The following is a 12133-nucleotide window of genomic DNA, read 5'->3' on the forward strand; positions in this document are numbered from 1 at the left end:
TGAGTGCGAGAACCACAAAAATCATTCATTACTTTTCCACTCTAGAAGATATGATTACAGCATGATTACAGGGGAGAGTGCAGTTCACTGATTGGGGGCAGGCATTCTAATGCATAGTCCTCTGTGGAAAATAATATGGATATCTATCAGTCTGTAACATGAACTGTCTGTCATGTGGCTCATATGTATCTCAATTTAAAAGAGCTACAGTGCAATCTGTGTTCTGAGATAATAGCTAATCAGAACTGCCCAGTTTACACTGCTTCTCACTGTGGGGCTACTCTTCTGATTGATAAACTTGAGTGCAGTTACAGACAGTGCAATGTCACTTCATGTTTTTTGCCTGCTGAGATAGAGGTTTGGGTTGGTAATGTTTACATTATTGTATCTCTGGTTTTCTCAACAGGAAACCTAGCTCTTCTCCAATAAATAATTTATTTTTTTAATATAACCAGTTCATTATAGAATTTAGTCCGTACCAACTTCACTCAACATGAGACAGATATTTTAATTAGCTGAACTTGCACTTAAATAGTCTGCTATTTTTCTAAGGTATACAACTTGGATGATGCTTCTTCCAGCCAAGTAGCTAACTGATTGCCAAAATTGGAATGTTCATGTTACTCTACAACTTCTTACTAGGAAAGACATGAACTCAGCTCACTCTTTGTTTTCCCTTCATTTTCTCTTTGTCCTGCCTCTGAAGATAATGACATGTCAGAAAAGGGACTTCATGATCTGAGTAATTGCAATGATTTCCTGAGATCCTTCAGTATGTAGTGATCTGGCATTGTACTTTTCTGCACCATATCACAAGCTACAGAGATGATCTTGAAAAGTATATTGGAGCAACACCACTGAAACCAGAGAGCCTTAACTGTAACTTAAATCAATAGGAATAAATAATGCCTATTACTCAAAAAATAATATATCCAAATGCTTCTGACGATGTGAATCCCATGTTTACATTTAAAGATGTTAGATCAGTAATTGAAGGAAAGGGGGATAAAAGAATATTGGAACTGATTGGGCATGTATTCATTTGGAGAATATTCCCTAATGTGGAGCAGTTGGTCTGAACAATCAGATTATATTTTCTGTTTCATTTTGAATCAGTACGTTCCTGGAGACATTTGTTTTATGTGTTTAATGTTCATGAATAACAATTAGTAGTAAAAAATACCTACACAGTTGTTGAGTTCATTCATTGTTTAAACTCTAAATTAAGTCAGCCATACCAAGACGTACAAGGCATTCTCAGGTATATTTCTAAATACATCTAATGGGATGGGAGAGATAGGGGGGCACTTTAATAAAACTATTGACCATTTACTTTCAGAAAGACTATATTTCCTTATTAGGTAATTGTAGAGTACTCAGGACAAGCAACTAGCAAGTCATTTTTATTTAATAGTCACATTGTTTAAAATGTCCTATCATATGATACTGGAAAAGAGAATAAGCTAGGATCTATGGTCAGTGGCTAATTGATACTGATCTCCACTGTCCTGGGGGAAAGCTTCACCCCAATTCCTCAAGGTATAGCTCTGCACCTCTACCACACCCCTATCCAAGATTTCTATAAGCAAAGCCCCCTCCATACTTTCCTTGCCCACTTATCCACCCAACCATGGTCCTGGGTGGCATACTTTCACAATGGCCTTTAACTGAATTTGGCAGCGGCAGGCCCAGGACTGAAACAGTCATTGTTACACTGCTACTGCAGCCATCAAGAGCAATTGTTAATCTTTCCAGTCCACTCAATTCTAGGATAATGTTCAACACTGTGACAGTCAGAGATTGCAATGGCATCTGATAACACAGGGAGATTTCTTCCTCACACCTTGAGTAACTAAATTACAAGTGTCTAAAAATAAAATACTGCAAATGTTGGAAATCTGAAATAAAAGGAGAAAATTCTGGAAGCATTCAGCAGTTTTGAGGAAAGGACATTAACTCTGTTTCTCTTTCCACAAATCATGTCTGACCTGCTGATTGTTTTCAGTGTTTTCTGTTTTGATTGAAATGGCAAGTATGTTCTTATTACACTTGGCATACAAGGCAAAACAGTACTACAATTTATAATTTTCCCTGCAACCCTCAGCAACCTATTCTCAACTTGTAACACTGTTTTATTATTATGGTGCCACCATATAATGGATAATCTTTGACCTTTCCTTTCAGTCTGAAAATAGTAGCTTACAAATACCAGCCAAGCTATAATATTATTAGCCCCTATTTATTATCCTTTCTGCAGGATTCTGGATTTATAACCTCACACTGAATACACCATCCCCAGTGAAACTGTCAGTGGGGGAGCGCTTGTTACTCAATTGCACTGCCAGAACTGAGCTGAATGTACGGTTGAACTTTCATTGGGAGTATCCTGGAGAGAAGGTATAACATATGAAAATATTACTGCTTCTATTTGTTCAAAAAAGTAAAGGAGAAGTTGCTATTGGACAAACCCAAATGAGCCAGAACGATTGTTTGTTTAATCTCTGTTACTTCAAGCCTGGGTTTATTGACTTTAGTAGGAAGGGGATAGAAGTGAAGAAAATTGTGTTGCACCAAGTGATCTTATGCGGTCATAAATATATACATTCTATATATTTACCTGGAAGAAATTCTTTTCTGTGTGTTGAACAGGTGAAGTGTAAAATAACAATCCAAATATAACTACTGAAAGAAGTAATATTGTTAGTGATTCCTTTTTGTACTAATTAATTTAACACATAGACACATAGACCCTTAGTTTAATACCAAGGCAATATATCAGATAATGCAGAACTTCTTCAACACTGTTGTAAAGAAATATTAGTTATGCAGTTTAAGTTCAGGAATGGCACTAAAATTCACACTTTCAGGTGTAAGAATGCTACCAAATGAGCCAAGCTGGATAACACAGGTGCTATAAGAGAATCTACATCCATATTAAGCAGAACCTATTCAGTAAATTTGGACTAAATTGTATTCGATCTTTCATAAACATGACTTCTGTTAATTATAGCAGAATCCCCACTTATTCTTCAAAAGTCTGAAGCAAGAACTATCGCATGGCCTGGAATTTTCAAGCATTCTAATTATAGATAATGTGGTAAAAAGAGATGAAGGCAGATATTTATGCAAAGCTTCCAGTGGAATGATGACAAAGGAGAACAGCATTGATGTTATTGTCTATGGTAAGATATATTCTGTATCATATGCTTTGAAATATATTCACTATGTAGAAATGCTTTTCAAATATTTTTAAAGTACAGCAGTACTAACAATTAAAAGACCATCACTGGCAAAAATTGGTCTGAATCAGGAGTTTCCACAAAACATCATAATCTGGAACTTGATTTGACAATGAAAAGAAGGAGCTGACACTGAAAAATGTGCTTTTGGGGCATCAGGTAAGGTATCCATAGCTTGTTTGGAGAATAGCATTCCTGCAAAAATAAATATGCCTTTTCTTGATGACTGAGCAATCTTCACATCATTTTTACAGGGCTAGAAGCCCAATCTTCACACACTTTTGTTGAATGTTAACATTTGTTTTCCCAACTTGCACACACAAATATAATGAAGAATGTTGTCTTACACAAACAGTGTCAGTTCTTCTGGTGCCCAGAAATTCCCTAGCCTAATGTTTTCAATAAGAACATTAGCTTTGTGGGTCTGACTTTGTTTTCATTTTGTGCTTTCAGAGAAACCCTTCATCTTCATAGATCACAAAGCCAAGTCAAGAATTGAGAAAGTGCTGAAAGGAAGGAATGTCAAAATTTCTGTGAAGGTCACAGGCTATCCCCAACCAGAAGTGAAATGGTAATTGCTAAATAAATGATGTAAATAATTAATGACAGTTGATTTTCAGGGATGTATACAAGAGTATTATATATATATTTATATTACTAAATGCAATTGTCAGTTTTATTATTCATTTTGACATGTTTACATCAAATGATGAATGCCTTTGAACAATTGGAATGAATTGAACTTTAGTGCATTAGGTTGAATATTTTGTTTCCAAGACTTAAAACATTTTTGTTATAATGCATCAAAAATTGAGAAAGCAATCAAAAAAATATTTTGCAAGAACGTTGTAGGTTTAAGATCAAATATATTAGTATCTTCTGAATATAATTTGATTTTATTTGTGAGGTAATTTGAACGAATCAAATGTATGATGCAAATGCTCTAAAATTGATCATTGTTACAAAGGAAACTATAAAACCTTCAGCCTTTTCTAATAAAGGTTCATTCAATCAACATCTCCTTGTTCCATATCAAACATCCTTCAATGTTTATTACTAATATGCTGCTGTATACATATTAGGCATTTTCTTAAGCTTGTTCCATAAAAGGAAAATGCTGAAAAGGACCAACATTTTTATGTCAATGCAAGCACAATCTAACAAACAGCTAAAGTGTTTCAGAACAATTTCCAATGGATTCTTTTTATAGGACCAAGAATGGAAGACCAATTAGTAAGGATCACTACAGAATAAAGCAGGTTGGATATACATTGATGATCACTGGTGTGACAGAAAAGGATGCTGGGAATTACACAATTATACTTAGAAATCCAATGTCAAAAGAAGAGCAGCAACACGCAGTTCAGCTCATAGTAAATGGTAAGAAATTCTGTAGTCACAGGCAGTTTCTTAACTGAAGAATCTCAAGTGAATGGTGAAGGTCATTAAGTGCAAGAGAATATCATGGTTGGCAAAAATCATGAAGTATACATAAAGTAGACAACCATTGAAATTTTAAAGGATATTGACTAAAGAAATAAGCAAGACTGAGTTTTGGAGCTCCTAAATTTTGAAATTAATTAGCGCAGAAGATGAATTATATGCACAAGATATGCTGAGCTATTTCTCAGCATGATTTTAAATGCATTGTAATTCATTATATAAAGATCTTGTCCTGAGATTTCATCATTCCAAATCAATATGGAGCACATGTTTCACTATAACAATCGTTGCACATACAATCAAGGCTTTCTTTTGGATAGATAAATTCAAACATGCATTGCAGGAGAGTGGGAAGAGCTGCTATTAGAAGACAATTTAACAAGTGTACTGACTTCAGTTCCAAAAGAAGTGACAGTAGGATCAGTGTGGAGATGAGTTAAAATGCTTTTACTCGGAGGATGGTAAGGATTTGGAACTCATTATCTAAAAGGGTGGTGGAGGCAGAAGTCCTCACCACATTTGAGATGTGGTATTTGAATGTGTACTTGAAGACTCGTGATGTGCAGACCTGTAGACCAAGTGTTGGAAAGTCGGATTAGGTTGGGTTGCTCTTTTTCGATTAACAATGACACGATGGGTGAAATGACCTCCTTTGGTACAGGGATAGGAAAGATTTAGAGGGATATGGGCCAAACACAGGCAAATGGGATCTTAGATGAGCATCTTGATCGGCATGGATGAGTTGGGCCAAAGGGCCTGTTTCCATGTTGTATTGCTCTGACTCCATGACTGTATGTCAGAAATGTTCTCTGATGTTATTCTAATAATAGCAATTAAATCATTCAATGTAACTTGATTAACTGGGTTGACCTATTGTTTGTAAATTTCAGTGGGAGCAATAACTGGACAGTCTGTAAAGTGGGCGATCTGCTGCCATTCATTTTTAAGTTCACGTGGAAATTATGTCAATAGTATCTCTCAGTGCATTAAAATACTATAACTATTTTGTCCATAATTTAAAATAAAGTACGAATTTATGACTTCAAATGCATTTACTTTTGACGGCAGAAAATAATTGAACTGGGAACCTTTGGGTTACTTATCCAGCCTCGTGTCATTCTGCATCTCAATAGGTTACCCTGTTGATATATATTCACAGACATCTGGTTTCTGAAAGTGTGATTCAATATTTTGCAGTTCCTCCAGAGATTCATGAAAAAGAAGTGGCTACACATACTGACTTTCACAGCTACGGAAGCAGGCAGCCATTGACCTGCACTGCGTATGGCATTCCTGCTCCTAGCAGCATTATCTGGGAATGGCAGCCCATAGAGAACTGTAGCTTCTCCTACAAGTAAGAACTAAATATAACAAAATTTCTAATGAAATCCAATTAATAAACTTTAAGAAATGCATATATGATTCCATATTCTACTTAAACCATAGTACTTAATTCATTATGGCTCTCATGGGGATGATTAATTTTTTTGTTCGTTCCAGAACTTATGGAGAACAGTGGATTTTTACACAGTGAGAGATTGAGATGTGCTCATTTTCAGAGATACCCAGGTAGCCTCGTACATGAATCACTGAAAGTTAGCATGCAGATACAGCAAGCAATTAGGAAAGCAAATGGTATGCTGCAAAAGAATTTGAGTGCAGGGTAGAGATGTCTGCCATCATTTATTTAGGGCCATGGTGAGACTACATTTGGAATACTCTGTAGAAGATCTGGTCTCCCAATCTAGGGAAAGAGTTCTGATTGAGGGTTCACAAGACTGATTCCAGGGATGGAAGGTTTGTTCTATGAAGAGATTAAATAAACTGGGCATATATTCTCTTGCATTTAGAATAGGAGATGATTTGATTGAAATATAAAATTCTTACAGGGGTTTATGAGGTAGATGTAGGTTGACCCCTTGCAACGGTGTCCAGTCACAAAATATAGCTTGGTCATTCAGGGCAGACATGAGAAGAAATTTTCATGAATCTGTGAATTTCTGTCCCTACCAGGGCTGAGGGCGCTCAGTCACTCAGTACATTTTAGACAGAGATCGATATATTTTTTTGATATGAAGGTTCAGGGTATGGGGTTAATCCAGGAAAGTGGCATTGAGGTAAAAGATCAGTGAGGATCTCACTGAGTGGCAGAGCAGGCACCAAGAGCTGGATGGCTTACTTCTGCTTCTAGTTTTTATGTTCTGCAACCTTTGTCTTTTATTCTTCCTTGTGAAAGTGAACAATTCCTGATGTGAAATATTGTCGTTTTTGTGTGTGGGATATATATTTTGTTCAGCAGCAAGCAACATATTTCAATAAGCTGACTAACTGAAGTAATAAAATCTCTAATGGGATCTGAGAACTATTAGTATCTCATTAGGCATACGGCAAGCATTTTAATGCATACCAATTTGTAAAACAGTCACTTGTGTTAAGCAGCAATTGAATAATGGAGACAAAAAACTGACTCTGTGTGTCTGTGCAAGATGTATTTATTCTAGAGGAAGTGTATTGATTGATGTTCAGAGTGAGTGACAGCCTCCCACACTAGCCCAAGAGACTTCTCTTATCTTGGCCGAGCAGAAGGTCCGGTAGACTTCCTGCATGACAATCCTGGGCAATCTGCTTTCCTGTTGTTTGTTTAGCTACTCACTTCCACTAGGTCTTTCCTCCACCACCCCTATTGTTTTCCCTTTCCAATCACGGAATTAAGAATCTTATTGAGGACTGTAGTGGTTTCTCTGTCTCCTCATCTTCCTTAGAAGTTGAATTATCTCTGGCAACAAACTCATTTATCAAAGCCTTGCTTCCAAAAATAGTTACTTCCTTCAATGCATCCTAATTGAAATCACTTAAGGAGCTTGAATAATATTTTGAATTTTGATTTTTTTTCTATTTTGTTGAGGCTGTAACTAATGTACATATTGTGTTTACACCATTAAAAACTGATGCAGACCTCATATAACATAGCATTTCAGATATATACATATATTTTATATATATATCATTTTGTCATAAAGGTTCATTGACTTTTTGACAAAAAAGATGTGCAAATTGTTTCATTTTTGTTAAGAAAAGAAAAGCTAATTTCACTTTTATTCCAATAATGTTACTTCAATTGATCCATAATACATTCTGGATCAAATTACATTACTGCATCATTGTCCACTAAACCTATTTCATGAAATGGTGCCTTTCAACAGTACCTTGTTAAAGCCAATGTTCTGTCCTGATAACCTCAGTGTGAGGGAAGTATTCTAAGTACAGAAGCAAAGATATGAATATTCACTTATTCAACACTGAAAACTTTCTCATTTTTATAAAAGGAACATTTCTTTCAAAAAACAACTCCAAATTTAATACATATAAATTATACTTAATCAAGCAGGCAAGTAGGATAAAAGAAATCCTTATCTCAACAAATGTTGAAAAATACTATAATTGCATTCTTTGTTTTGTCTTTTAGCTCTCATTACATTTAATTACACAAAATATTCAAAATGTATTTCTTTTATTTCATTTTCTTGTATCTGCAATCTGTTTGAAATGGCAATTCCTTGCATTCTAAAATCTCACTGGAGTGAAAATCTCATTCCATGGAGTGAAAATTATTCCTTGATTGTTCGTGCTAAACATGGAATACAGTGGAAGCTGCTCATTGTTCTCCTGGTTCTGAAACTTGGTTTCATTGATGTTCATGGTCCAGATTTGACAGTAGCAATGATCGTAGAACTATTGTCTTTCACCACCATTAGTCTGTGAATCTGACAGCAGCCCAAGTTCCTGTGCATCTGCGGAAATCCTGAAGTTGTCAATATCGATGTTCTGTACCTTTACAGGTAGCCATCTTTACAGTTTTCTCCATCAGAAGCAATGGATTGATGTTGATTTTGGGTATTTATAAACTAGGCCCACTGTAGCATGCTCTGACAATCTTATGCTATGTTATGAGGTTTTAATGGTGTAGGCAAGCTGTATTCACTATTTGGTGAACTATTTGGCTCTGAAGAACTAATTTATGTATCTCTTTTGAAATATCTTTATTTGAATATTTCAAAAGATAGGGGATTTCACAGTAAACATATTTTATGAAAAGATTATTTATGATATTTCAGCTTCTACTATAATTATATCCACAATTTGATCTATATTTAGCACCGGTATAATTTTTCAAACACTAATTAAAAATTGTGCTTAGCCATATTGATGATGTTGCAATATTTTGAAGCCTACTGAACTGTTATCTGGCAGTGGCAGACATCAGAAGGTGGCCAATTCTCACAACAGAGATTGCTAGATCTTTGTGGAGCACTTCCCTCAATGTCAGCCATGAGACTTCTTGCTTTGGCATTGATTGCAAATGTGCCAATGTAATTCAGCTTCAGAAAGAGAGTACAATGCACAGTTTCTGCCATGTTGTGCATTTAATGCAAGTGACTAAGGATGAATCAAACAAAGATGAATTTCCATCTTTTGGGTATGATACTAAGTGTAAATAAACTCTGCAGCTGTGAAAACCAAGGAGTTACCCCAGCTCATCCTAATCCTTTTTTGACTGTAATTTCTGCTTGGCTATTAGGAAAATAATTCCAGTTATTTGGTTTCCAGGCTGGTCACAAAATGAGCTTTCCTTCACTTTAGGAGATACACAAATATCACAAGTGCTCTGGTGAATTGCATAATTTAGAATCTATTCCCATTGAAATAGGGAAATACAATTATAATTTGCTAGAAGTACATGTGGCATTTTTATTTTGGAGGTGTGACTTGAAAATGATGATGTCAATTTCTTTCCAATAGTTATCAAAGAGAATCAGAAGCCCCCAATAAATCGTATGAAAATGAAAACTGGAGGAATATCACAGACAATGATGGCAGCAACAAAATAGAAAGCTCAGAGCCTCGAACTGTGTTCCTCGAAGGGAAACATAAGGTGAATTAACTGTTTTAAAAACCTTTAGCTAAACAAAGATTTAAGAATGTTAAATCCAATCATTACAACAAATCAATGTATATAAATTAATTTGAACAGTGATATTATCTCACAAGTCTTAATGGTGAAGTAGTGTTTGGCTAGCATTAATTATGTGAGATTGAACTACTATCTGGAATGTTACATCTTAATTTCATTGCTTACAAGTGTTTCTTTCTAACTTGACTCCTTTGGTCAGAGGAGATATTGATCCATTACATGTAAGGTACCATTTTTCTGATCTTGTAGATGGTCAGCACTCTTGTGATTCAAGCAGCAAAAGTCTGCGCTATGTACAGATGTCGAGCTATTAACAAAGTGGGAGAGGATCAGAGGGTTATCTTCTTTCCTGTAACCAGTAAGTATGTCATATCTGCTGCAGTATCTCATTAAGACAAACCCCATCTGAAAGGTCTGCTCAGAGTTGAATTTTGAGATTTGAGATCAATATAAACAGTAAACTGTAACAGAGACACTGCCCAGCCCTTGAAGAAGTTGCTTTTTGTGGATCAAGTATTATGATGAATAAGCACTTAATCCCAGATAATTTTACAAAGACAGTTTTTAGTTGGCAAACAATGTGACATTTTCATTATTTTCATAAGTATTTCATAGCGGTTTAGCACTGATTTAGAAGCATTTGTTAAATTAACTTTTTAACAAAAACTCTTTAGTTAACTTTTTAACAAAAAGCTATTGACTTCAACTTTAATGGTTTTAAAATGTCTCTAAATGTCATTTAAAAAATATTCACTGCTCTTAATGGCAGAATAGTTGAATGTGGGTTTTTGCCAGCTGTCAAACTTTCAGAGGCACTGCACCACCAGAGGTCCCGCAACCTGGGCTCCGGAATACACAAGGGCTGTAAGTTTGGCCCTCTGATTGTAGACCAGGTAAATATCAGTGTGGAGGGTGTGGGGGTTAGCATCCAATGATTCTAGATGGAGGAATTTGGTTAGTAAAATCTGGTCCAATGATTTCTTTAAAACCAAAAGATGCAAATGTACGTAACTTAGTAATACAGTCATATAAATAGTTTTGACAACTCATTGCATTTCTCGTATTTCATGAGTGTTATTCCTTTCTCATAAAATTATTCTGACTAATGAGTTAATTATTTTCATAGTCTCACTGGATTTGAGTTAGTTCTTCTGCCAAAATCCAGAGTGTGAGCAGTTTGGAAAGCTTTTTATTTCCTGCAATGAAAATAATTTTATATGATCTCATTAGATTTTAGGAACTAGTCTTGGGGAAGGCCAGTTCTGTTTTATTAAAGTTTTGTCTAATGAAGTTTTCTCAATCATTTAGGAGAAATATGTACGAATGTGGAGCATTTCATACAAGACAATTTTCTGACTTTTTTCTAATGGAAAATTACTCTACAAACCTTATGCTCTTAAAATAGTTCACAGGAATAGGTATACTTCTGCAAATTGTGAGAAAAAAGTTTCCTTTTGGGAGAATTTTTTAAATAAAGTTGACTGAATATTAATTAAAGTAACTCACGGAAGCCCCTTTAATAGCTAAAGATCCTCCACTTCTCCTTAGCCTCCAATTCTTATTCCAACTCTGGATGTTGTATGTTGTTTCCTTCCCTTTGGTGGAGTTCTGTGTACTTACTATGTTACTGACTACAATGTTTGGCCCACAGATAGCTTTGGAAGATTAACCACTTTGAATTAAAGTTCCTTAATTTGATGCACTTTATTTAAAATAAAATGATTGAATCTAAATAAGGGAAAATAAATTTATAATTAAAGCTATTTTAATCCTACAACTTTAGAATGCATCAGAATGATCTTCTGTCTTTCAGCATTAAATAATGCATTTTTCAAAAGAAAAATATCTATTCATTTACCTATCAGTAAACAGCAAAATGTTTGTGTGTACATCCATAATTACTGATCTTTGAAAGTGATTGCACAGTACATCTAGTGTTACTTGAATCATTGGTTCATAACAAAGCAAAAACAATTGATTGGATGTCTGTTTTTCTCAGAGGGCCTTGAAATGAATTTGCACCCTACTGATCATCCTATTGAAAAGGACAATGTAACTCTTCAGTGCAGAGCTGACCGATTTATATATGAGAACTTAAAGTGGTATAAGCTCCATCCAACAACCCTCCAAAGCTACCGTGGTACTCTAGCCATCTTTTCTTGTGAGCACCTCAAACGTGGTGCACAGGAGGTGGCCTGGAAGATGAGTTCTGGCCACAAGACTGAGAATATCACCATCGAATTGAGCTTCAGTGGTGTATCTCTTCAAGATCAAGGAGTTTATCTTTGTGAAGCCCAGAATAAAAAGACAGGTGCAAAGCATTGTGTGATGAAGACTCTCTCAGTAGAAGGTGAGAAAAATATTGATGTATTAGAAATAACCATTGGAACGCTTTTTTTTGTCTGTCATGTTGAGGAATGTAGACATTGGTCAATGGACCTTTTTTCATTTTTGGCATCCACTGTTAACATCTTTAGAA

At 35.4% G+C, this 12133-nt stretch overlaps 1 protein-coding gene across 3 annotated transcripts in view; it reads left to right on the forward strand.

Moving 5' to 3' along the window:
- kdr (kinase insert domain receptor (a type III receptor tyrosine kinase)) overlaps positions 1–12133 on the forward strand; it is a 61193-nt gene that overhangs the window by 16328 nt on the left and 32732 nt on the right. For 2 of the 3 annotated variants that reach the window (XM_052041523.1, XM_052041515.1), the window contains 8 exons: positions 2258–2397; positions 3011–3182; positions 3693–3810; positions 4450–4619; positions 5880–6036; positions 9483–9615; positions 9904–10012; positions 11654–12004. In XM_052041523.1, coding sequence (XP_051897483.1) covers positions 2258–2397; positions 3011–3182; positions 3693–3810; positions 4450–4619; positions 5880–6036; positions 9483–9615; positions 9904–10012; positions 11654–12004 — 1350 coding nt within the window. The remainder of the gene's footprint in view (positions 1–2257; positions 2398–3010; positions 3183–3692; positions 3811–4449; positions 4620–5879; positions 6037–9482; positions 9616–9903; positions 10013–11653; positions 12005–12133) is intronic. The other variant, XM_052041532.1, reaches the window with a different exon arrangement.

The sequence above is a fragment of the Pristis pectinata genome, chromosome 2 (genome assembly GCF_009764475.1).
Source record: "Pristis pectinata isolate sPriPec2 chromosome 2, sPriPec2.1.pri, whole genome shotgun sequence".
NCBI lineage: Eukaryota > Metazoa > Chordata > Chondrichthyes > Rhinopristiformes > Pristidae > Pristis > Pristis pectinata.